Here is a 26,003-nt window from a genome sequence, read left to right as displayed (position 1 = left end):
TGACCAAACATAGAACAGAGTTGGTCTCTTTTTGCCTTCTGATCTTGGGAGGCTTGGGATCAACATGCAGGGGAGTGCAGGGGGCTCTGCCAAGGACTATCCCAAGTGTGCTGTGACCTGGGCTGATACAAGCTGACTGGGAGATGTGCTTGAGAGATTTTACTTCCCACTCTTCAGTAGTTTTATTTTATAGGATTTTCCCTTATTTCAGCCATCTAATACTGACTGTATCTTAGAATAGCAGCTGAAACTGTTGGAGTGTGCTCTTGTATAGTCCCTCCTCCAGAATTTGTAATCAAACACAGTTGTTCTTAAAAATGCCCAAAGTCTTGGGCACAAACCCCTAGTGACCTGGACTTTTTAAAGAGGAAAATCTATATGGTAGGAGAGAAAGCAGTGGGGCTCCACTAAGTGAGGCAACTTGCAGGCTCACATTGATCAGTGGCAGAACAAAAACCAGAACTTGCTAGATGGAGGATGCTGTGTCAGTTGGAAAAGCCTGCTTCCACCCTGTGTACTGAAGTGATTCCTTGCTGTTGGCTGTACATTGAACAATGCTAATTCTGCTGAAGGATTTGCTCTGGAGCAGTTTACCTGCTTGCTGTGGACTGTGCATGTCTTCATCCCTGGCTTTTACAAGAGCAAAGATTTGGAGGGGATGCGCAAAGTACATTTTTGAAAAATCAGTATGTGAAGAGGCATATTGTTGTATTCTGTAGTTTAGTTTGGAAATTTATGGCGTTTAGGCAGCTGGAGGGTGTGCTTGCCTTGTATCATAAATGAACCAGTACTCCTTTTTTGACTTAAGTAGGCATGTGTGGCTTTCCCCCCCACTTTTTTCCCCCATTTATTTATTTTTTTCAAGTCTTGGTTGTTATCTGACTTGGCTTTTATTCTTCCTAAGAGCCTAATTTTCCACGCAGTCAGACTAGAACATCTGGAAGCAATCTCTTCTTTGGCAAGGAAAGATGTGACAAACACAATGAGGTGTAACTTCTACTTTTGTTATCTTACCTTTGCGTTTTTTAAGACATCCAAACTCAAACCATTTAAAAGATATATGGGAATTTCAGGTGTGTTTTAACGAAGCTTGGGAATATTGTTGGGCAGGATCATTAGAGAATAACACAGGTATTTTCCCCTTTAATAAGCATAATAGTTGCATTACTTTACAGTTCAATAATCTTTCAGATATTGTAATGCATGTATTGAGTGTTTTACAGCCACATTTTACTGGACAGTGTGAATTACTAGTTGCCACTATTAAAACCTCATAGGACTCAAGCAGCAACAGTGTACTTATGTTTCAAAATAGCATTTAACTTCATTAAAGATATGGATGTTATTAATGGTACTTTAATGAGCAATCCTATGACTGTGAAGCACTCACTGTAGCAAGCTCTTTTCCTTCTGTAATAGTTGTTCCACATATTTAATAAAACCAGCAAAAATAAAAAAAGTACTTTTAATGAGAGGAGGATTATTTGGTGGTGCAGTTGAGATTGGCAGACTTATTAGGGTGCCACAAAGGTCCTTATATATTATTCACTTTTCAAGCCTCTAAAATTGGGGTAAAGTCTCAACTTTCACTTTGAATTTTAGCCTGACTTCTTTCATATGCCATTTAAATTTGTTTTTTCTTTCTTCTCCCCATCAATAAAGCCTGTTTAAGATTTTGCTTTCATAGCATTGAACTGTGAAAACAAATTTTGCTTTGTGTTGACCAGTGTGTGCATTACCTCTGGGGGCCTGTGTTCCGTGTTCTTGGCTGTTTCCTGGCTGTCCCCCTCAGGTTCTAGGGGTCCTCAGATGCTCTCAGCTGGCTTCTGGCTGAGGGGTGGTGAGAGGTGGATGGCTCTGTAGGTACTGTGCTGTCTGCTGTATAATGAAAATGGAGGAGAAATAAATGCATGTGGAAAAGGAATAGGGAGAATGCTTTGAGGAGACAGCTGGGACAGGGCAGGTGCCTGATGAGCTCAGAGACAGAAGGTGCTGTCACAGGTGCTGTGTGTGTCCCAGGCATGGTTCTTGTCTGCAGGGCTGCTCCTCCCTTGGCAGCTGTGTGAGGTGGGCCTTGGTGCCTGCTCAGCCCCACAGAACTGCAGGCTTGGCAGTGGCCCCTCCCAAGAGAAGGGTGGGAATCCTGGCAGGAACCATGCAGGGCCTGCAGTTTGCCTCGTTGGTGCAGGAGGTGCTGTGTCACAGCCGAGCTCTGCTGCTGCTGGGGATGCTCTGACCCTGGCAAAGCTCCTCATTGCCTTTGTTGAGAAGGTAGAGTTCAGCTGCCCCTGCTGCATCATCCAGTGACTTGTGTGGCGGCAGGAGGAGTTGATTCAGTCGGTTGATCCAATGGAGGGCTAATCATGGGGAAGGAAATGGCTTTGGTTTTATAATTTGCTTGCTGCTGGTTTGCTTGAATGCCAGAATGAGCAGAAACTTTCCTGTGTGTTTAGAGAGAGGAAAGGAAAACCTACTGCTTGCAGTAACAGCCCACGGTGTTGGAAAAGCATGTTCTGAGATGGCTCTTTCCCACTTATTCAGCTGAGTTTTTGTATGAACTAAAGAGCAAATGTTATAAAAAATTAATAAAGAGCAGGCCAGGGGAAAAATTGTAGTGATGGCATCAAATCAACAACCATCATAACATGGCTTTTTAAAAAGTTTTGAAAGATGGAGGGATGTATGGTCCCAAGTGTGTGGAGGGGGTGTAACAGCTGGAAGTTGAGGGAAAAAAATGTGAAGAAAGAGACTGAAAAGATAAGAGCTGTGTGAATTCAGTCATTTAGGTTCTTTGTTGACATGTTCACTGTTCAGTGGCTTTGGCACAGTGGACTGGTGCTGTGTATATTGACCGTGTCTCTCTTGGTAAGCAAGGAAGATGTAGATTGATGGTCTCTAGTTCAGGTCTTTCTGTAAAGGAATTGCAAGTCTCATTTGTTAAGCAAACAGTACAGAAATAACCACACAGATAAAGGTATTAATTGCATTATTGTTTTGTTTACTCTTGATTGCACTATCTTAATATGATCAAAACTGCTGATATGGTTATAACTAATATTAAAGTACAGTCACATCACAGAATTACACTTGAAGTATGTTTTCTGTATTTTACTCAAATTGCAGAATTGCTTCAAAGCTTGTTGGCAGCTGAAATACTAGGTTGTGTACTATTAGTAGAAATAACACACTCTTTGAGGTCTATAGAGAATGTCATGCACTTGCTCAAATCTTGCTTACAAGTCCACTTACAGAAACAGAAGCAAAAGGAATATGAAGAAGCAGATTTGTCTTTTTTTCCCCTGAATAACTAACCCTTTTTAATCAAACAAAAGGTTAGGCACATTCTAGTTTGTCAGAAAAAGGGGTGAGAGGTATAATATAGTTGATGCTTTCTCTTATAAAAGAGTTAAGGGAAAATACTGGACGTATTTCTGATCCTTTATTTAAATTTTATCTGACTAGCATTTTAACTGTTGCTGCTGCATAATTGGTCCTGAATCAACAGCATCTCTCATTCATGGATAGGTAAATGATTCAGAGATGAACTTCAGCCATACTCTTCAGCATCATAGTTTGAGAAGTTCTAATTTTCTGAATTAAGTGAGGTCCTTGATTTTACAGGTGATTAATTGAATTACAGAGGAAAAAAATCAATGCATCTCTGAACAGCCTATTCTGCATTACCCAAATCTTTGTCCTGGCCATGTAGCCATTTTTAAAATTTGCACCTTTGCCTTCCCAACAAAATGATAATAGTCTTACTGATTTGCATTATAAAACTTCCATGTGATAGATTCCAAGGATCCAACAGCAACCAAAATAAACAGGCTGTGTAGAAAATAATCCCCAACCAAAACCCATCTACCTGAAACCTCACAGTGAGCTTGATCAGTAACACTGGAGTTACTGCATTTACACAAGTGTGCAAAACACAAACATTTGGGACTGGTTTTGTGATTGTTTATAGTGTGTGTGTATACATATATAATTAGGTATATCTTAGAGCAAACACTGCTCACTGAATTGTGTTAATAGATCTGTGCATGTAACAGGCATTGTGGGAGGGCAGGTAGCCCTCAGCAACTGCTGATGACAGCATATGTGTTACTGTGTGAATTGTGCTGGGGAATTCTGTCCACTTTTGGCAGAGTCAACATTTGACCAGTGTATTTGAGTAAACACAACCATACCTAAATATTTATGTAATAGGGATAAATAGCCTTTAAGGTTTAAATCTGTTTTTCAGTGAATATGCTTTTGGAGTTTTAATAGTGTTTCATGCTTGCCTCTTGCTTTTAACAGTCAAATTCTTTTAAGTAGGAACCCCTCCTACATCTATAGTTGGAAGCATTATGTATGATTACTATTGCTGGACTGCTCCTGTTGTTCCAGTAGGGTTTTTAGTTCAGTAATGTTTTGTTAGCAAAGTTCTAAATAGCAAGGTACAATAAAGGGATGCATTATTTCTGCTCTTACAATGTTTTTTGAAATCCTTCTGCTTGTTTTGAAAGCCAAATACTGAGACGAGTCATACTACAGTAGCTGTATGCATTTTTGTCTTTGTAAGAGTCACTGCAGTCAAACATGTATGTGCCTTTATTTCAAAAAGATGAAGAAATACTCTGGTGTCATAACAATCTAAATACAAATCTAAAGGAAATGTGCTACAATATTATTGCAATTTTAGCAATCTGTTATAAAGTTTATTGCAGAGAAATAACTAGGTCAACCTCTGGATGACCTGTCTTTTGGAGTTTCTTCAGTTAGCTTTAGGCTAGAGCTCCACCTTGTGATCCTTCAGCAGGATACATTTTCTTTTTATAGTTAATAATTTAATTATGAGTTCACAAAGTTGAATGCCTTTTAAAGTTTTCACAGGCTTGAGAGGTTTCAGTATCTGCTTGGGAAAATTAAAGTTAAAATTCTGTGAACATGCCAAAAAAGAAACTCAAAAGCTAATTTTTGATAGTTTAGTTTAGAGTTAACTTTCTAGAGTTCTTAAAACAATTTGTTTATTAGAACTCATTTAATAGAGAATGTAGACTTGCACTGTTTGGAATGACATGTGCAAGAATTTAATTTCTTTGTTTTCAGATTTCACTGTGATATATGAAGTTGATATATTTAAAAAGTTTAGGTAGGAAAATTATTCGTATAAGCATCCTTCCTTATTGACTTCCTGAACCACATGCTTTGAATGAGTCATCCAGTGTGGGCATGAAGAAGACATGGCTGGCAGTAGTCTTGAAGTCCCAGAAGGTGTTTAAGGAGATGAAGGATCTTGAGGAATGACCGGTGTCACTCTTCTCCCATACCAGAACAAGAGAACATGACATAAAGTTGGAAAGTAATAAATTCAAGGCAAAGAATATGCCTTTTTGTAGTATGGAATTTGGCTGTGGGAGTTCTTGGATGGAAGACCCTCCATTGAGTATTGAGTTCAAAAACTATTTGGAAATATTAATGGAAAAAATAAGGTGTTGTGAAGTATAGAGACAACCTCTCTGGCCAGCAAAATCCATAGATTATTTCTGGATGCCTGGAAGGCATTCAGGGAGACTTTGCTCTAAAGAAAGTAGTGTTGTTCCTTGGGCAGCTTCTCTTGGCCACTGCCAGAAGGGGCTTACTGGACTGGGTTGACCCTGCTGGCTGAGCATTCTGGATATGTGCAAATCTTGTAAGATTATTCTCTAGTAGAACAAATGCAAGGGGATTTTTGCTCATTGCTGGAATTTAAGCTTGATGCCTGAGATCTGTTACACTCTTTCTTTGTACACCATTGCCAGGTGTTCATCTCTAGCTTCTGTTTTCCAGAATACCAGTATATAATTGCACACATGAGGGCTAAGTTTGTTCTACCTTCAAGAAAAACAAAAAATATGAATCTCAGTAGTTAATGCTTCAGCAAGAACTTGATATGTCTGTTCTGTTCCAGGAGGTGATTCTGACAAATGCTGCGTTTCCTCTCATCTTTTGTGGTCTGTACTAAGATGAACAGTTCTGACAAGAAATTCAAGTTGGTGTAAATGGCAGACAGCTTTTGTTACTGATTTATTTGGCTTGTTTGATGTAGAGAACAAGTACTCTAATAATTTGCCCATTCTTTTTCATAGTTTTTGAGTTTTTTCTTTAATTTCTGTGATTATAAGATTTTACTGAGATTTTTGCAAAATTTTGTAGGATGGTATGTTTGGGTTTCATATAAGGAGCCAATTTGCTTGTAAGGATCCAGATTGTCACTTTAGTAGATGTCTTGCCTCTTAACATTGAAAAATGTAAACTAGAAAGAATCAAATACCAGCACATTGATAGACAGGTTGAACTTGAAACTGGTGGTTTTTGAAGTTTGCATCTCTGCTTTGCACTGGGACTGAATCACAAGCAGGCCTCAAAAAGAACTTGTGTAGATGTTTAATCTTTCTTGTTCATTTTTCTTTTTTCTGTTCCCCCCTCCCTGTACAGCTGAGCAGGTGCCAAGCCTGATGACCAAGTCATTAAAGTGTGTCCTTTTTTCCAAGTTCGAGTTGCTGATTGGAATAAAAGTAAATATTAAGAGATAAATAAACACAAAGTACACAAAACAATTCCAAAGTGTAAAGCTTTTCGATATGTTAGCTTCTGAGCAGGGCATTTCACAGATGGCCTGGATGGTATAATAGCACCTTGCCACCAAAGAAGGGAATTTTACCCTTCCCTCCCCTGTTGGTGCCTATGCAGTCTTGTGTTTCCTGTGGCTTGACTCTGGAAATCTGCTATTGAACCAGTTTAACTTGAGAATCTCAGGGAAAAATACTTGAGTTGTATTTTGCCCATTTTAGTGGGAACTTTGATTGGATGATACTGAATTGGCAGAGCCTGCAATGGTGAGTGGCTGTGCAGGGGTTGCTACAGAAAGTGTGAATGGAGTGCATTGGTCGTGTGCCCATGTGGTGCCTTTAGAGAAGGGAGGAATGCAGTGGCAGAGGGTGCTGCCATTCTGCAGCATGGTTTTTCTTGAAGCTTTTTACCTTCTGCTGTGCTTTGGATGGAAGATGCTTTTGTATTTTGGATGGAAGATGCAGCCTGTCTTGAGATTGATCATCTTGAATCTCCCTGCCTTTGCCACTATTTATTTCCACTGTGGTTCTCTACTTTAATGTAATTATGTGAAATGTGAAGAAAGAGAACTTAATAAGTTCAGAGTTTATGGTTTCTCTCATTTCTCTAAATCTGGAAGCTACAGTGTCCCCTAGCATTCAGAATAAGCACTTGCAGGAGAAAACCTGTCCAGCCTCTGCCACACGCTCGGTTGAAATGCAGTCTCTGGAGCAGAGCTTCCAGACTTTGAGCAACGTGTGCTCAGCATGCCACAGTGAAATCTTTCCCTCAAATACCTAATCACTCCAGAAAGCTGTAGAGTCAGCAGACTGACTCTGAAGGTTTTTCTCCTTGGTATTCTGTCTTTACAATACCTGAACATCACACTTTCTTAATTTCTCTGTGTAAAAGTTAGCCTGGGGAGCAAAGTGACACAGAAAACTTAGCGGATGGCTAAAACTTGAAGTATCCAGGGAAATTTTTTTCCCCCATTGATAATAGGAAAAATAAGAGAAAAAACTATATTTATTATAATGAACAGTAGTATAATGAAGTTTAAAACAAGTATTTCACAATCTTTAGTTTTCTTGCTAGTACAATTGTGTTTCCCATGTTTTCCTTTATACTATGTGGATAGTGTTATCTTCCTTGATACTCCTAAGAGTCTTGTCAAATGCTTCAAATGTTAAACCTGTTTTAAGTCTGGTTTATCAGCTCTGGAAGACATGGAGTTGTGAAGCAGCTGGTTATAAGAACTTGTTGTAAGAGATTATATTTATGGAAAATTACATGGAAGTTGGCAAGTTGGAGATGTAAAGTTGCTATATATAATATCTTGAAGTATACACATATTGTGCTTCAAGTTCAACATCAAGTCTGGTTTTGGTTTGGTCAACTAGAACTAGAATTACTCTAGTGTGGTCAGTTCTGGGCTCTGCTGCTTACAGGTGTTAATGAAAACTATTCCAGTTTGCTCATCGTAATCAGAAAATGTGGGATGGTTGGTGGTTTTTTTGTTTGGTTGGTTTTTTGGTTTTGGGTTTTTTTTTATTGTTACATTTTGTTTGGTTGAGTTTTTTTTACAGTATTTCTGTACTATTATTTTTCTGCAATGCTTTTACCATTTGTGGAGTCACTTTGTAGTAGGATCATGAGAGGACTCAAAATCTTTAAAACGGGGAAAAGCTTGGTTAGAAACAGATGATAGTGTGGTTTATATTTTCTGTGTTCCCAACTCTTTATCCTTCCATATGTGGAATAATTTTCACTGTATTTTTTGATTTATTTCATTCTAGAAGTTGTCTGCTACAAAGGAAGAAAGAAAAGTAAGCTTGCACTTCAGACTGCTTTTTGAATATCTTTCTAATACAGTGGTGTTCCAGAAGATGATAAAGAAATGATAGCAGCTCCAGAAATACCAACTGATTTTACTCTCCTTCAGTAAGTGTTTTAAAAATTTGTTGTTCTGTTTGTAAATGTATTGTGTCTTTTTTGTGTTATGGTTTACTTTCTCTTGGAAACAAGGAAACATAATAAAGGATGGTGTTCTGTTTTTATTTTCTAGTGAGAAGTTGGTAGAAGCATTTTAAAATTTTTTATTGAGTATTAATTCAGCAGTAACTTAAATCAGATTAAAAAAAAAATTTTAAAAACTTTATTTTAAATCAAGTAGTTGAAATATTTGCCCTTAACTGGGGTGAGTCACTTAATATTTAAAATATGTCATTCCAAATGCTTTAGTTAAATCCAAATTAATGGCTTCCCTCAGGCATCAGTTCCTTGGTGTTTTTGACATAATTTTACTAAGCCTTTTGTCTTCCCACAATTTTTAAGAAACTGACATTTGAGTTTTCAAGATTTAGAATTGGGTACAAATTACGCTTTTGGATAGAGAAGTAAAGTGATTATTTTAAGCAGACCAAACGAATCCAGTTCATCCCCTTTGGTGTTGACTTACTAGACTGAGAACATACTGGGATTTTATATAGTATATTTAAGAATGTTTCTGATGAAATGTGTGAATGGTTTGTCTTTTTATCCTTGCAGGGAGTCTGAAACACACTTCTCTTCAGATACAGACTTTGAGGATATTGAAGGAAAAAACCAAAAACAAGGCAAAGGCAAAGTATGTTCACTCTTTAGGGATACTGAAACATTTCTACTATTATAAATTGAAGACTTTAGCACTTTCTTTGAAATTGAATGAGCAAGAAGGAATATTTTCTGAAAATGCAAGTGTTCTGTGAAGAGAGTTCATATTTGTATTTGCATGGAAATGCTTCATTTTGATTGTTCCTGTGATATTTCCTTAGTGCTCTGAAGGCATAAGGGAGGCAGGGGAGGAAAGGATAAGCTTTGATTTGATCAGTCTTTTGGCATATTTTCCATCCTATACTTAAATTCATCATATATTCTGTGGTTTTTAGTTTGAAAAGCAAACAGAACAATAATTCAGTTAAGAGTTTTTTTAACAGGTTGCAGACAGGAGGTTACAGTAGTGGGGTGGGAGGTCTAAACCCAGTTCCCGGCCCTTGCCTCCCTTCCTGGGACAGTTGCCCTCCCATGTGCCTTTCACAGGCTACACAGCCACCACATGTGGCTCCTTCCCTCCCGTGCTGGCCTGGGCTGTGACCCTCACTGGGCACCCCCTGAGCCTGCACCAGTGCAGAGCACCTGCTTGTGGAGAGGTGCTGACACTGTGGTCATGTCATTTGTACTTTATGTTCTTTCTACAAACACACCTGTCTGCTCTTCCTCACCCCCCACTTGCCAACTTAGTCAAATGAAAAAACAAAAGGTTAATGAATTGCAGAGGAGACTTTGTGATATGTTAAGGAAATTGCCGTAGCTGTTTAAAAGGAAATATGTAAAATCTCTTTTACAATTTAAACACAAGAAAGATCTGTGTTGTACACTATCACTAATCACATATTTAATTGCTTAAAGATTTTAAATGAGGGAAGGAGGAACCTGTAGAGTTCTTGCTGGTCTTTGTATCACTCAGGATCAGCTGCTCTCAACTTTTGAATTTTTGTTTTATATATACATAAACATACACACAGATACACTGACATGTAATAAATATGGTTGCTGAAAATCAAAGGCCTTGCCCCTATTTTTCATGGTATGGATAATGATTTTTTTTTAATACTTCATGATAATTAAATAAAATCTCTGTGTGTGTGCTTGCAGACCTGTAAAAAAGGAAAAAAAGGACCAGCAGAGAAGGGAAAAAGTGGAAACGGAGGAGGGAAACCCGGTGGTCCGAATCGGATGAATGGACATCACCAACAGAATGGTGTGGAAAACATGATGCTCTTTGAAGTAGTTAAAATGGGCAAGAGTGCTATGCAGGTAAGACCTGGGATAGCTCTTTGGCTTGGATGTAGATACAATTTAAATATAACAATATTTTCTTCTACATGCACTTTAATCAAATGAAGTCTAAAGTAATTTTTTCCCCTTCAATTTGCTGTTTTTACTTATATATAAGAATCAAAATAAAGTGGTTTTTGCTTTGTTGATGTTTGAATTTGAATGAATTGATTTTTCATTTCTGAATGTTATTAATGAATAATCACATATGAAATGATTAAATTTGTACTACAATTCAAAATAAGTTTTTGGTATCCTGACCAAAGAAAGGTTATTTTAGATTGCATGACTTTAAAGTCCTTCATGTGTGGTGGTAACTAAATACAAATGTGGCTTAGACTTATTGTTGTCACAGAATTTAACAAGAATCTGTAGTTTTTACATGCATCCAGAGCTTAGATTATCTGAAAATAAATAGTTGCTTCTCTTCTCTCATGCAAAGTGAAATCACTAGCTAAAACTTACAGGCTCCTCTTTAAATTTCCTGACCCAAATTCCAGCCAATTGCAGTGCAGCAATATACTCCGGCCAAGTCAACTTAGGGTAGATTTAACCCCTTCAAGTATCTATATTAGGTACTCCCCCCACTGCATTTACTAACAGGATGGAAGTCAGACTATATAAGAAATGCAGCACTGTTTTTGTTGGTTTTTTAAAATATTCAGATAGGTAACTGAAGTGTTAGCTTGGCTGTGAGTCTCCCAGTCGAGATAGGGTTAAAGTGTAATAAGTGTAAGCCTGTCAGCCATGAAGCTTTGCTGCTGACTCACTCATGTGACTCCTGGCAGTGTGGAAGAAGGACTATCTTTAGCACTGGAAATGGGGAGTTTGCAGCTCCTGTATTACACATGCAGGAAGCTGGGTTGCTGTGCAGTTCTCTCAGGGCTTACAGCTGGGAACAAGAACAAATTACTTGGATGTATTTGCACAGAGAAATTCTGATTCTCCCGTTATTGGTTTTGTTCTATTTCAAAGCAGATGGAAAAGCAATACTTCTCTAACTGTTGCTCTGTGTGCAACTTCTTCAGCCAGTAATCAGTAATTGTATCTTCATGAATTTTTAATTGTTTAAAATTACATACAGTCAAAATATTTTGCTTTCCAAGAGCAAAATGAACCTTTGCCAGGTCTGATTACTTTTTTGAATTGGGAAATTGATACCTGAATCTTGGTCAATTCTTTTTAAACTAGGAAGAAAAAAATTATCAAATTATTTTTAAACTAAAGTCCATTTAAGCAGTCAGAGTACAAAGTTTCCTCCATGGCCCTCAGCGTTTGCTTATCTGGGAAAATTTTGGTAATAATTTAAAGTTAACTGTTTTATTTTAAATTCTATTCTGTACCTTCTGAATTAGTTGACAAGGTGCTGTTAAGTCATAGGTTGGACTTGACGACCTCAAACGTCTTTTCCAACCGAATCCATTCTCTGATCCTGTCACTTAGTGTCTGTTCCCTGGCAAAAAGAGGTGGTTCATTCACTGAGACAAAACGTTTCATGAAACAACTCTTTTGCTGGCACTTCTTTAAATTGAATAGATTCTGAACACAAGGGTGCCTAATGGAAATGCTTGTTCCATTCCTATCATTCTTCAGTTCTTATGTGGTGGCCTTCTTTGAAAGCCAAATTTGTTTTCTCCATATTTCATTCTCCCCTTCAGGTCAGTCCACTCAGGTCCAGTTCATAGGTTCTTTTTCTACTGGAAATAGCATGGCAGTTTCACTTGGAGTTTTTCATTCTTTTTGTTGTGCTGACAACAGTTGTGCATCAAACTATAAACAATCTGAGATTCAGGGAAGAGGGATTTAGCTGTATCTGTGTTCAGTAATTTTTCTTCAATATGTTTTATTTGTCCTCACAGCAATGTTGGCTTGAGAGTGAGCACTGAGAATACAGACAGGAAGCCTTGGAGATGGTGCATAGTCCAGCTGTCTTTTGAAATTCTGAATTATTCCATCATTTAGGGAAGGGTACTAACATATTAAAAAAAGTCAAACATGAAAACTTGATGCTACAGCGAGTCTCTTGTTACCTGTGTTAATAAAATTGCATGTCTGTGTTTTATGACCTTGGCAGTAAATGGTTTGTACTCTACAAATGGATGGTTAAAACATAATTGCATGTAAATTCTGTTTTCTCAAAATGTTTTTCACAGGTTTAATTGCTTCACATTAAGTTCTTTTAATAAAACGTGCTTGTTCCTCTTTGGCTTAGTGACTCCAGAGTAATTAATATCCATGGAGTGTAGGGCAGTGCTGTTCATCCTGTTATGGCAAATGTGGATGAAGCAAAGTTCATCCAAGGGACACATTGTTTGAAGAATATAGGGAGCTGTAGCTGTTGGAATTGGATGCACAAACAATATCTTCATAGAAATATCAATGGCTTGGCAGAGCAGGGGGAGGGTGTAAATAAAAAACCTGATTCTGTAAAATACCCCAATTATTTTTTGGATTCTTCCCAAAAATGTTCCTGTAGAAGGATATGGTATTCCTGCACTTTATGTTCAGGTGTCAGTTTTGTACTGGTATATGTTTATGGAATAAAATGAGTTCTTGAGGACATACAGCAGTAAAAGAACATTTAAACATTTAGTTCTGTATAATCAAAAAAGAGTTCAAGTTACTTAAAGGGATGAAGAAGAATCACTTACTTGAAAGCAGTTAAGTAAGAATGTCTTCAATTTATGAAAACTGAGCAGTGCCTTTTTATTTGTTTTCTTTCAGTCTGTAGTGGATGACTGGATAGAGTCATACAAACATGACCGAGATATAGCACTTCTTGATCTCATTAACTTCTTTATTCAGTGTTCAGGCTGCAAAGGTAAGATACTGAATTGATTACTCATCCATTTAAGCAATATTACAGCATGATTCTCAATCTTTGCTTTCATAGCACTGAGGCTCTAAGACTGCTTCATCCCCAGAGCTAGTTTACATTTTCAGGTTCTTGGAGTTAAACAAGTATTTCTGAATGTGGGAACAGGAGGTTTAGAAATCTTATACTGTAGTTTAAAGTGTTGATTAAGCCTTTTGTATTTACAGCAGATAGAAATCAGTACTGGTACTTAACATGTGCTTCCTCTTCCTTTGTTTCTGCTATTATTTCAGAAAATCATCTCTCTTATCACTGATAGTTCAGGTTATTCAGTCTTGGAATTCTAATTTGGATGTACCTATGTTTTATCATTGATTAAGATTGCTTCATAGCTTTTGTAGACATGCTTGTTTCAAAAGATATTACAGACAACTTTATGGTAGCCTGTCTACAGTAAGGTTGTGCTTCCATATTTTTTTTCTTTATTTTCTGATTTTTCTTTCCTCATTTCCGTGTCCTCCATTCTTTTATCTCTCACCTCCTCTTGAAGAGAAGGTAACTTGCTTTGCAGTGTCACTATGCTTGATAGAGGAGGACTAGATGTAATTTGTTCTGCTCAAGTGCTTCTCTGTCCTGATAAACTTTTAAACAAGTGTAAATCTCCAGAAAGCTAACAGTGTTCCCCAGGGGTTATTTGCACTTTCAGGAGTAGTGACCTTTTGATTTTTGTTACAAGATAAAGCTGCAGAATCTTTTAATGATATCTGTGATGATCCTTGTCATGAATTTTTGCAGTAACATTGGGAGGTCTAACAATTTGAGGCCAAGACAAATAGAAATTTTATGAAAGTGCTCTGTTTATTACAGTGCAGAAGATAATAAGTAGCAGTACAGCACTATTTAGAATCTTGAGTCCCAAAAGGTCACTTCAGATGGTGGAATGCTCACTGGTACAGAGGCCTGGCCCAAGTACCTTTGACTTCTGATTGAGTGAATGAGTAAATTCTAGAAGTGTGTGAACATGCTTCTTAAGAAGAATAAGACTAAACCCCACATAAATAAATGGATACTTGTTATACATGAATGCTAGAAGAAAAAAAGTGAAATTTATTAAAAATACACATGTGTAATCAGTAGGTTAGGTGAAAATGGGTTATTTTGAAATTGTAGCAGGAGGTATGTCATCTGCCATCTACAGCTTTCATATTAACACTGCTAATGACCTAATATCTAAATTGTAGGAGTTGTTACAGCAGAGATGTTCCGACATATGCAGAATTCTGAAATTATCCGAAAAATGACTGAAGAATTTGATGAGGTAATTAAATGAAGTGCTGGTTATGTATTCATTTTTATTTTCTTTGTACCTGTCCTAATCTTGCTGGATCACATTTATTTCAAGAATATGGAGTTACAAAAATTACAGGACTTTTATGAATGAAAATGTTTAACTCTTCTTTCACTGAACTTAAAAGACTAGGAAGTAAAGCTCTGCATGTATGCAACTTATTTTATTAATGGTTTAAGAAATCAATATTGACTTTCAGTTTTTAAATAGTGGGAACTCCTACTTTGGTGGCACTGTGGGGGATGCCTCCCTATCTTGCTGTTTATATAGGGCCTTATATTGTCTCTTAAAATGGTTGCTGAATTTATTTCTATGCATTCATTAATCTACAAATCGTGGGGATTTAAATTTTATTATTTTCCAGTTGAAGACTAATGCTTTTCCTTTGATGGGGATTATAGTTTTTTTCCCTTTAAATTGTCACTTTCTGTTCCACAGAGTGTTGGGGTAAATGAGACGTATTGGGGTTTTTTTTTTTTGGTGGGTGATGGGGTTCTTTTTGTTTTGCTTGTTTTTTGTAGTTTTTATTTTGTTTTTGTTTTGGGGTTTTTTTGTTTATTTGTTTCATTTGGCTTTCATTTGTTTTTGATTTTCCTGGGTTTGAGTGGTGTTCCTTTCATCCTGTGTTCAGAGAACGTAAATGTAGCTTTAAAACCTCCTCCCCAAATTTGTCTAGTGCAGACACAATTCTCTCCACTGCCACTCCTCCAATAATTAAAAAAATCAATAACTTTAACTGAGGAGAAAATGTAATATCCTTTTCTTTAAATGAATTTTAGTGTTCCTTAAAACTACCTCAATGCATAAATAGATTTGATTACTCTAAGGCAATATTGTGTGAAATTCATAAAGCCACACCTGGGACTGTTGGTACATGGGTTTTTTAATCACTATGTCATGCTGACTCTTTCTCATAAAGAATTCTAATGAGCAGCTCTCAGATTTCTAATCCCTTTTCTTGGATACTTTCTTTATTTTTCAACCTGTTTTGTTGCTCAGCCTCTTAAAGAAACTGTTCACAGTGGCACTGACACGAATGATTCTTTATTTCTCCCCGTCATTTTACCATTATTTGTAAAGGCTCCCATATCAGGAGAGGGCACACATTTGTTATATTTGAGGTGTTGTAGTTGGTAATTTTATGACTTCAGGAAGTTTCAGTCTGATATGTAAGCATTTCCCTGTAAACTTCCTTATGATCCCAACCTGTTCCTAAACTTGTCACCTAACTGTTCATGTGATGATTCTAGTGTAACAAAGATTTGTAAGGCAAATCATTTTTTTCCATTTATTTTGTGTCAAACAAAAAAGAGGAACTTGTAGTTAGAATGTTGTCTTCGTGTTATAACAAGCCTCAGCTGCAAAGTATATTCATATTTATGGAATCATATTCTTCTGATGTATCATTTTTAAGGCCTCTGAGATTTTTGCCTTTAAAGTTGCATGTATCTCTTCTTAATCTTTATTTATATGCAATAACTTTTAAAGTGTTTGAAAGAGTTTCCTGTTTCCCTTTCTGTGTTTTAATAGGATAGTGGAGATTATCCACTAACTATGGCTGGCCCCCAGTGGAAAAAGTTCAAATCCAGTTTTTGTGAGTTCATTGGAGTGCTCGTCCGACAGTGTCAGTATAGCATCATCTATGATGAGTACATGATGGACACTGTCATTTCCCTGCTCACAGGGCTGTCAGACTCACAAGTCAGAGCCTTTCGGCACACTAGCACACTGGCAGGTCAGTGAATTCTATTTATATGACTATTATTATTAATTATATTTATTTGGGTATTGCTTACATTTAATGTTTTGTGTTGCACAGGACAGAATTACTCTGCTTGAACTTTTTGAGATTCAACATTCAACTTGTGTTTTATTTTATGATACAGTTTTCATCTTTGGGACAGCTTTTTATCTTGGATTTTTGTTACCTTTAGTAGAAAAGTAAATATAAGGAAACTTTTCAGTTGATTCTAATAGATTGTCTTTGATCATAAATAAGGGTGTAGGTGTCTTTTAATCTCAAATACAGTTGAACCTGTACATGCTCTGCATTAAGTGAAACAGAAGTTGTAGTTTATGTTGGATGCAATTTTTACTACAAACTTAAATTGTGCTCCATATTGAGGTCATGGCGCTACATAAAGTAGCATTTCCAGTCTTCGCATTAGAAATAATTAAAAATATTTTTTTCATCAGTAATACAGTCTCTAAATTTTTTTATGTTTTATGTAGTTGACCTCTTCACATAATTTTTTCCCAATATGTTAAATTGAGAAGAAATCCTTTATGAGATAAGTATAGAGTGTTTCAAAGAAACATCTATTTGTGTGGACAAAGGATGAGCTTGGATAAGGGAGTCCTAAACTTGCACTGATTACTGAAGGAGGAAGGGTTGTGAATGGCATTGTGTGGCTGTCAGCTTATGTGAGGTTGTGGTAACAATTTTACTTTGAGCAAAGTAAAATGAGGCAGAGTGTGAAACTCAGGTTTTGCCACACTGGGAGTAATTATTGTTAGCATCCCTTGACCTGGCTGATTTACAGCTGGCTTCAGTCCTGACTGTCATGTCAGTCCTTCTGTATCCTTGATAGCCCTCTTGAATTTACATTAGCACACTGCACTAGGGCTGCTGCTGTGTGACTTCTACCAGCCAGAGCATTTCTTATGGAGATGGAGAGAGGAACAAAACTTTTTATTTCAGGAGAGTTTACAGATTCTGCTGTATCATCAGTTTTGACTGTTGTACTATATGACTTAATACAAATTCTATTCTAGGTCTTAAAAAGCAAGTTATTACCTTGGTTTTTTGGGTTTCTTTTGATTGGAGTTGTGCCTGAATAAAAGTTGCAGAAATTGCCCCGTTGTGTGTTAGTTTCTGTCAAACAAAGTATTTTTTAATGAGCCATGTGTTTTCATTTTTTCACATCAGCAGTCAGTTCTGTTGGCTTTGTGTGTTCATCTGAGTTTTACTGTTTGTATTGTTGAAGATCATATTTTATATGGAAAAGAGTGCCAGCAAAATCCTAGTATCCATATTTACTGGTACTTCTGTTAATTTCAGCTTCTGTGATTAACTCAGACTTGCTCTTTAATCTTGGAGATCACAATGTGAGATAATATTTCAATATAACTGCATGTCTTTAAGCCTTGCTTATTAGCTTTATGCTGGTGATACATGCACAAGAATTTTCGTGGCTGCTCTGCCAGTGCAAGCCCTCATATGCCTTATTACTGAAGCTCACAAGACAAGCAGTATACAATTGATCACCTTCTAGTTTCTGAAAAAGGGGTTATTTGTCTGCACTCTTTTAAAAAGGATTGAGCTAAAAATAAAAGGACACAAAAATCCCACGCAAGTGTGTTTTATATTTTGGTTTTCTTAGCTTGTAGTCAGCTAATGTGCTTTCTCTGCTTCTGCTAATAATTGAATCTTTGGAAAACCTGCACCTTTTTAAAATTAAATTGAGTAAAAAAGACTGGTGTGATATGGTGGTGTTGGTTGTCTAAGACATTTCCTTTTGAAGAAAGAAACTTCTTATATATTTAAGACTGAATGGTGTCAGTCTAACTGACTCTGATAACAATTCTTCTAGTATTTCTTGGGCTAAGTTAATTAATCTTACATTCTACCTTCATTTTGGGGAGGAAACAGACCCTGTATCTCTCAATTCAATCCTAAAAATGTACATGTAATAAAAATAATGATTATAGTATTAAAGAAGTGACAAAAAAAGAACAGAATAGCAATATTGCATCTATTGTCTTGATAAATAATGATGCAGTGCTTGATAAAACATTGCATAAGTTTGTGTTGCAGAAAATTACACTAAATATATTTTCATAGATACAGCAAGGGTTGACCAGAAGAGGTGTCAAGATTTTTCTTCTAAGTTTTCTTAGATCAGGTAACCTTTTAAATAATCCTTATTCTTTTCACTTACTTTTGTAGCCATGAAACTGATGACTGCTTTAGTGAATGTGGCATTAAATCTAAGTATTAACATGGACAACACACAGCGGCAGTATGAAGCAGAACGGAATAAAATAATTGGGAAACGAGCTAATGATAGGCTGGAACTCTTACTACAGAAGAGAAAGGAGGTTAGTCTAACTATGTGTTCGTAAATATAAATGTTCATAAATGGCCACTAATAATTAATTTTGTTCTCTAATTGGTTTTGGTAGTTATTCATCTCTTTATCTCTTCAGGGTGTTCATATTTAATGCTTCAACAACTTGGCGAGGTGCTTCCTACTGTCTGGTTTTCTGTAAAAAGAAGTAAATGTAGAGTCTTAAAAATAGTAGTGTTGCAGTGGGGTTAGTGAGAGAGATTGCAATCAGTAATAGATACATTTTTGTTGTATTTCTTGAGGAGTTTCCTACATTGAGCTCAAATATGTATTGAAAATTACCACACATTGACAGGTTTTGGCTTCTAGAGAAGATCTCCATGATCTTGGAGCAAAATACTGCTTTTATAATGTCAGTAATGATCTCAGCAGGAAATGTATTTAAAGGCTTTAGATAAGGCTTTTTTCATGTACAGAAAGCACTATCAAAGTTGAAAATGCAGTCTACTTCTGTTTTCTTTCTTTTGTGTAAAAGAGACTTGCTGATTCATTGCTGACAATGTTGTCTTGTTGAAAGCCCTAATTCAATCAGGTTTCAGTTTGTACTTCTGGGGCAATTGGTGGTTTGGTTTTTGTTTGTTTTTTGGGTGGTGGTGGTGATGTTTGTTTTCTTTTAGGTTTTTGGTTTTTAGACGTTGGGAATAACTTCTTCATGATCAAAGATCACCTTTGCTCTTCAGCATTTGTACTGTTACCTGTTAAGGGTTGTTTTTCCTGACAGTTGAGACAAACTAACAAGTTTGCCTTCTTATCATCTCCCAAAGATCTTGCAGTTCGAGACTGATCTCTGAACAACCCATTCAATGTAGTTTTGTTAGATATGTGTGCAGGGCCTGTCCTAGTGTGAGTAATACATAGATATGTAAAAAAGCAATGATGTTACTAGAAAATTAAATCAGGCTTTCTTACAAATTAAGAAGGACCTTTCAGAAACACAAGATGTCTTTGTTACACTTGAAGAACAGTTTCCCAGTAACAGAATTACTAAAATTTGTATACTGTGGTAGATACAATTTCTTAAATAATAGCATATTGTACTGTGAAACAGATCTGTGAATATTTCTGAATCTGTGAAAGGATTTAATGGTCACACTTCTAAATGTTAATTTAGTTTGTCTAGCATCAGCACCATATGATCTGACTGTAAAAATGCTGCTCACTGTTTATGTGCTCTCTACATTCTTTCAGCTTCAAGAAAATCAGGATGAAATAGAAAACATGATGAATGCAATATTTAAGGGTGTTTTTGTGCATAGATATCGGTAAGTTTCTCTCAGTAAATAATGTGTAGCATCAATTTATTCTGGAAGCTGGGGGCAGGTTATTTCTAATTATTCATCTCTTTGAACTTACTGCCCCACTTCTCTCCACAGAGATGCAATTGCTGAAATAAGAGCCATCTGCATTGAGGAGATTGGAATATGGATGAAAATGTACAGTGATGCCTTCCTCAATGACAGCTACTTAAAATATGTGGGGTGGACTATGCATGACAAGGTAATCTGCACAGAGCAGGAGGAGCAGAACCAAGAAGCAGAACTCCTTGGTTTTAGTTATTGATCTTTCCAGACTAGGTTTGGATCTCTTAACTATTTGAATTGATTACTGCTTCCCTTATCACTCAGAAGTACTGGCATTTCAAAATGCATATAAGCCAGACTTGAATGTTTTTAGAAAGTACATATAGATTTTTTAAAGAAACTGTTATTTGTAGGCAAATAGTCTTTTCTATTTATTTGTTGCTGATGCAAACTTGTAGTTCATCATGCTTAACTACTTCAAATTAACTCATCATCCTTATAGCCTGGCAGTACTCTGTTTTGCCAAGTTATGAAACTCTGGCATTCTCATCTAGCTGCAAAAAGTATGGGAAAAGCCCCCTTTTGTGCTGGCTAGTGCCTCAAGCTGTTATTTCCCAACTACCATCTGAGACTATTCTCTGCTTGGAGGAGTCAGTATGGTTTACAAATAGTCCCTGACTCATTATTGAGTCAGCACATATCAGAAACTTCAAGCTGTTGAATTTTAAGTGAAAGAACTGAGGGATGCTTGGTCTTGCTGTGCTGTTCATGGGCTTGGTGTAAAAACCCAATAACCTCTGGCAGTGGGGTGAGGTCATCTTTACCTTAGAACATGTTCTCTGCTGAAGCAGATCTTGTATTTCAAGAGGAGTATTTCTCTCATTATTTACTTAGTAATTTTGATTGACCAAGGAATGGTCATCAATGATAGAAATGTCTTGAGTGTTTAGAAAGAATGAAACAGATGTATTTTGATTTATGGAGATGGTAACTGCAGGGAGACCTTGGAGGGTTTTGTTAGTTTTTGTTGCTTCACTGCCTTGTTACAAAGAAGGTTATATCCTTATGTCATTAATATGATTATTTGTAGAGTATTGTGACAGCATTTAATCTTTGTTTTTGAATTAATTCTCACTGTAAAAGAAACTTGTCCTGTATGACATGAAGATCACATCAGTATCCTATATTTGACTTTTAATTCAGTTCTTAATTTTATTTTAGCAAGGAGAAGTAAGACTCAAATGCCTAACTGCTTTGCAAGGGCTTTACTATAATAAGGAGCTTAATTCCAAATTGGAACTCTTCACCAGTCGGTTCAAGGTTAGTGTTATTTCTTACTTTGAGTATATATGATTTTTTTAAAAGTTGCATCACACATCTTTCCTCTTCAAAAACATTTTCTTTTATGTTCTTAGGATAGAATTGTGTCTATGACTCTTGACAAAGAATATGATGTTGCAGTCCAAGCAATAAAATTACTCACTCTTGTTTTACAGTAAGTACATGTATATTTCCTTATTTGACATACAACAAATACCAAAACTTAAGTGTTGGCCTTGTGGGTGAGGCCAGCAGCATGACACTTCAAATAATCTGAAGGCTATAGAAATGTCTGTGCATCTTACTCTCAAAGAAAATGGAATTCCAAAAGTAATCTGTCTAGAACAGTGTTACTGCTTATCTCCCACAGGTCAGTAGGTGTAAGGGCTAGGGACTCATAGTTAAAAGCTATCATGGAATGGTTGAAATGAAGAACACAGAATATGTTGAATGTTACACTATATTCGAACTCTTGAGCATAACCTTCTAGCAATAGCTCATACTTCATCAGTGTATTTTGTTCAGGAAGACTTTGGAGCTAAGACTGGAGTTTTAGGATGATAAATTGAAGGAAAAAGTTGAGGTTCTCATTCATTTCCATCTCCCTCATTAGAGTTCATACTTTGTTGACTCAGTCTTTTTGGTTTTTTCTTTCTTTTTTCTTTCCTTCTTCCCATCCCTACCCCTAGGAGTAGTGAAGAAGTTCTGACTGCAGAAGACTGTGAAAATGTCTACCACCTGGTTTATTCAGCTCATCGGCCAGTGGCAGTTGCCGCAGGGGAATTTCTTTATAAAAAGTAAGATGGAGAAATTACAGTTAACTTCTTGGTCCTGTAGATTTGTGTGCATTAATATAATGATTCTTATTAGATTTAATCAAGAAAAGGAAAAAATGAAACATAAAGTGGCCTTAAGAAAGAAGAGACAATGTAACATTACTCTATTTTCTAAACTGCTGTAGTTTTTCTAAATGGGAAGTAGAAGTTTGGATTGCACTTTGAAAGCTTTAGGGAGTATAATAAAAATGTTCCTTTGTCTTCTCCTTTCCCATTCTTCCTGTGAAACATCTTTAAATGCTTATGTAGTTTGGGGCCTAAAACTTGGGCTTAGATCATGACTGTTTTCCCGTTTGTAGTTCCTCCCCTGTGCCTGTCTCCTCCCCATTGTCCCATATGACCATTTCATAAAATATTTTTCATTTAAAAAATCCACTAAAAATCCACCATGTTAGGTGTGTAGGAGAACAAAATAGAGTTTCCATCTAATATTTTTCAGACCTCCTTCCAATATTTCTTAGCTGCTTTAAAGTCTCCTATAGGGAGGTTCAGAAAATAGCATTTGCTGAGGAGGAGCATAGGACCTCAAGCACCTGCAATTATCACTGATGTTTGTAAAGCATTTTGTTGTAATCATACATCCTGCTGGAAACAGTCAGTGGCATATTAACTCAGCATATATAAAATGCATATTTGAAATTGTTCAAATGATACTTGGCCCAGATTACCTCCTTTCAAAGTAAAATATGGAGTGAAGCAACAAGGTATTTAGTGTGTAAAAACCCAGTATCTTGATGTGAATTGACTGGTGAAGACAATGAAGAAGAAAGTTGTCAAGAAATAATTTTTCTTTTAGACTTTTCAGCCGCAGAGATGCTGAAGATGATGGAATACTGAAAAGGAGGGGAAGACAAAGTCCAAATGCTAATCTTGTGAAGACATTAGTGTTTTTCTTTTTGGAAAGTGAAGTAAGTAGGGTTTCAGGGATGTCCTTGTTTTTGTGGTGTGTGGGGGGGTTTTTGTTGTTGTTCTAATTTTTGTCAGTTAAATTTTGTTGGTGTTTTTTTTTCCCCACTCATTGGCTAATAACCATGGTCCATGTCCTGGTTTTCCTGTTGTTTGAGCAACCTGGGGGTCAAAAGACTGTTTTGTAAGGTTGTGTTTGTTTGAAAGATCTGTCAGTACAGTATTGAGACAGGCTGTGAGTGCTGCTCTGACAAACATGATGATGTGTAAGTGTAAAGAAATCGTGAATTGATAGATTTAAAAGGGGAGAGAGAAAAAAGCAAAAAATCCCACAATCCCTTCCCACCTATCCCCCAGGTTCTGACAAATCTTGTAGCACTGCTCCTTGTAGCTGTTGGTCTGGATTAATCTTTTTAAGTTAATTGGGGAAGAAAATCTTCTGTTTAACCAGAGAGCTTGCAAAACTTGCTCTGTATTTTTGCCACAGGCAGGAGCCAAGCATGAGAAATACTCTGTATTATAGTTCTGTAATAATCTTCATTGCTGATAAAATACTTAACCTGTTCTTATTTTAGTTGCATGAACATGCTGCTTATCTTGTGGACAGCATGTGGGACTGTGCAACAGACCTCTTGAAGGACTGGGAATGTATGAACAGTCTTCTGCTGGAGGAGCCTCTCAATGGAGAAGAACGTAAGAGATTTTTGTAGATCTTTGTTTATATTGCTGTGCAGTTTTTGTTAGGCTTGAAATAAGGAAAAAATATGTTTACATATATTTTCTGTGTTTCCATGACTATAAGAAGTCACTAATACCAATTATGAAATGTGAGGAAGTGTAGAAAGAGATCACCACCTGGTATGGAAGTGTTACACAAGAGCAATGGTTAGAAGAAAAGAGAAGGAATTAGCATGCAGTGTTGCCGTGGTGTTCCACAAGTTCAGGCTGCACTTTTGGCATAGAGAAACTAAGTTACTTGTGAAACTGGTTAATTTATTGTTAAAACTACCATAAGGAAAAATACCATAATTTCTTTGACAGTAGACCAAACAAAACCCCTGGTATAATTCTGTATTTCATAGGTCCTAATTAATGGACCTCTGAAAACTTGAAAGGAAGTAAAATAATTATAAAACTTGGGTGTTTATTCCATCCTATCCTGTGACCCATCCAGTGATATTCCCTAAATTTTTCAGTATTTTCTGGTGGTGTTTTTTAAGGTACTTACTTTCTATATCCCCTCTGTCACCCCCATCTCTGGAAATGAACTGTTGGTCTACATGTCTATCTTTTTGCCTTAAACAAAAAAGCTAGAAAAACCCTCAAAACCCAAACAAAAACCCCAACATATCTCAATCCTTGTGGAAAATAAAAAATAAGTTGTGTGTTAACATCTGTTTCTTAAATTTCAGCTTTAACAGACAGGCAGGAAAGCGCTCTGATTGAAATCATGCTTTGTACAATTCGGCAAGCGGCTGAATGTCATCCTCCGGTGGGAAGAGGAACGGGGAAAAGGGTAGGAAGCAAAAAACCTGCTCATCTAGAGATGTGGGAATGGCTCTGTGGGGCCACTGGGGGAAGAAGGAAGAGATTATAGGCTATTGCTGCTGAAGGGACTGAGATGGGAGATTGAGCTTTGCTCTCCACCTCTGACTACCCTGGCTAGTTTGCTTTTTCTGGACTTGGGCACGTGCTTGGTACTGTTCAAACTACTGCATTTGTTTGTACTAGTAAAGATAATAAAAATTGATTTTGAAAACAGTATTGATTTGAAGGGAGGACTAGAATCAATGTTTGGGAAATGCTAGAACTATTTTCAGTGGGAAAGAACAAAATGAGGGAAAGGAAAATACACCACATAGTCTCTTGAAAGAAGGCCAGTCCACCAGCTGGCTTTTCTGTGATTGTATGGAGTTTAGACAGCCTCTTTTGGGAAGACATTAAGCAGTCTTCTCTCAAGACTGGTTCATGTTTTGGTAAGAAACCCATTTAAGAACAGGTTGAAAACTTGTATGAAAATAGGATTGAGAAATTAATTGAGTAAATATTGCTAAAAATTGTAAGCTGAAGGTGTCCCCATTCTTACATTATCATTTCAGTCATGGTATTTTGTTGCAGGAAAGCTAAACCTTTTGTTATAGGTTATCACTTCTGTTTTCAAGATTATCTTAATAGTGTTAGGACTGACTTTTAATTGCATTTTTTGAATGCTGAATGTTGGGGGTTTTTTTAATTGCACACTTTCCTCCTGCTTTACATTGATACCTTACAGTGATTTTAGAGGTCTGTGTACCTTATCATCATTTCATTAATGTTAATGAAGCTTTGCATCAGAGCTTTTAGCTGTAAAATCCTCACAATACCAATATTTTAGGTGCTGACAGCAAAGGAAAAGAAAACCCAGTTGGATGACAGGACAAAAATTACTGAGCTTTTTGCAGTGGCACTTCCTCAGTTGCTAGCAAAGGTAGGTTTAATTCCATTTCTTGCTGATGGATGATTGCTGAAATGTTTACAAGTGTATTTCTGTAATTAATGATACAGCTAGCCGTGAGTTTTATTTTTTTTTACTAATCTTTGTTTATATTTACTTGTTCTCTAATGAATTATGTTGTCCAAGACTTTTTCAACTAAACTTTTTTCCTTGCCAATTTTACAGTATTCTGTAGATGCAGAAAAAGTCACCAACTTACTGCAGTTGCCACAATACTTTGATTTGGAAATTTATACAACGGGGCGATTAGAAAAGGTACAGTAACATCCCCACATAAACATGAAAGGAAAAGTCCCAGAATTTACACTTTGGCACTGGAATTTCAGTCACCATTTTAGGAGTGGTTTTTTGTGTAAAGAAGATTTTATTTATTGTAACCCTTACTGATAGTGTGACTTCAA

At 36.7% G+C, this 26,003-nt stretch overlaps 1 protein-coding gene across 2 annotated transcripts in view; it reads left to right on the top strand.

Moving 5' to 3' along the window:
- STAG2 (STAG2 cohesin complex component) overlaps positions 1-26,003 on the top strand; it is a 72,953-nt gene that overhangs the window by 27,763 nt on the left and 19,187 nt on the right. For both annotated transcript variants that reach the window (XM_066559243.1, XM_066559242.1), the window contains exons 2-18: positions 8,373-8,517; positions 9,124-9,202; positions 10,270-10,431; positions 13,177-13,273; positions 14,509-14,585; positions 16,146-16,350; positions 18,565-18,716; positions 19,934-20,007; positions 20,119-20,242; positions 21,268-21,366; positions 21,462-21,541; positions 22,056-22,163; positions 22,999-23,110; positions 23,684-23,801; positions 24,521-24,624; positions 25,483-25,575; positions 25,768-25,857. In XM_066559243.1, the coding sequence (XP_066415340.1) occupies positions 8,474-8,517; positions 9,124-9,202; positions 10,270-10,431; positions 13,177-13,273; positions 14,509-14,585; positions 16,146-16,350; positions 18,565-18,716; positions 19,934-20,007; positions 20,119-20,242; positions 21,268-21,366; positions 21,462-21,541; positions 22,056-22,163; positions 22,999-23,110; positions 23,684-23,801; positions 24,521-24,624; positions 25,483-25,575; positions 25,768-25,857 (1,818 nt within the window). In that variant the 5' untranslated portion in view covers positions 8,373-8,473. The remainder of the gene's footprint in view (positions 1-8,372; positions 8,518-9,123; positions 9,203-10,269; positions 10,432-13,176; positions 13,274-14,508; positions 14,586-16,145; positions 16,351-18,564; positions 18,717-19,933; positions 20,008-20,118; positions 20,243-21,267; positions 21,367-21,461; positions 21,542-22,055; positions 22,164-22,998; positions 23,111-23,683; positions 23,802-24,520; positions 24,625-25,482; positions 25,576-25,767; positions 25,858-26,003) is intronic.

Source organism: Molothrus aeneus, chromosome 14, assembly GCF_037042795.1.
Source record: "Molothrus aeneus isolate 106 chromosome 14, BPBGC_Maene_1.0, whole genome shotgun sequence".
NCBI classification, from domain to species: Eukaryota; Metazoa; Chordata; class Aves; order Passeriformes; family Icteridae; genus Molothrus; species Molothrus aeneus.
The sequence above is the reverse complement of the archived record's forward strand: the minus strand, read 5'-3'. Positions and strand labels throughout refer to the sequence as shown.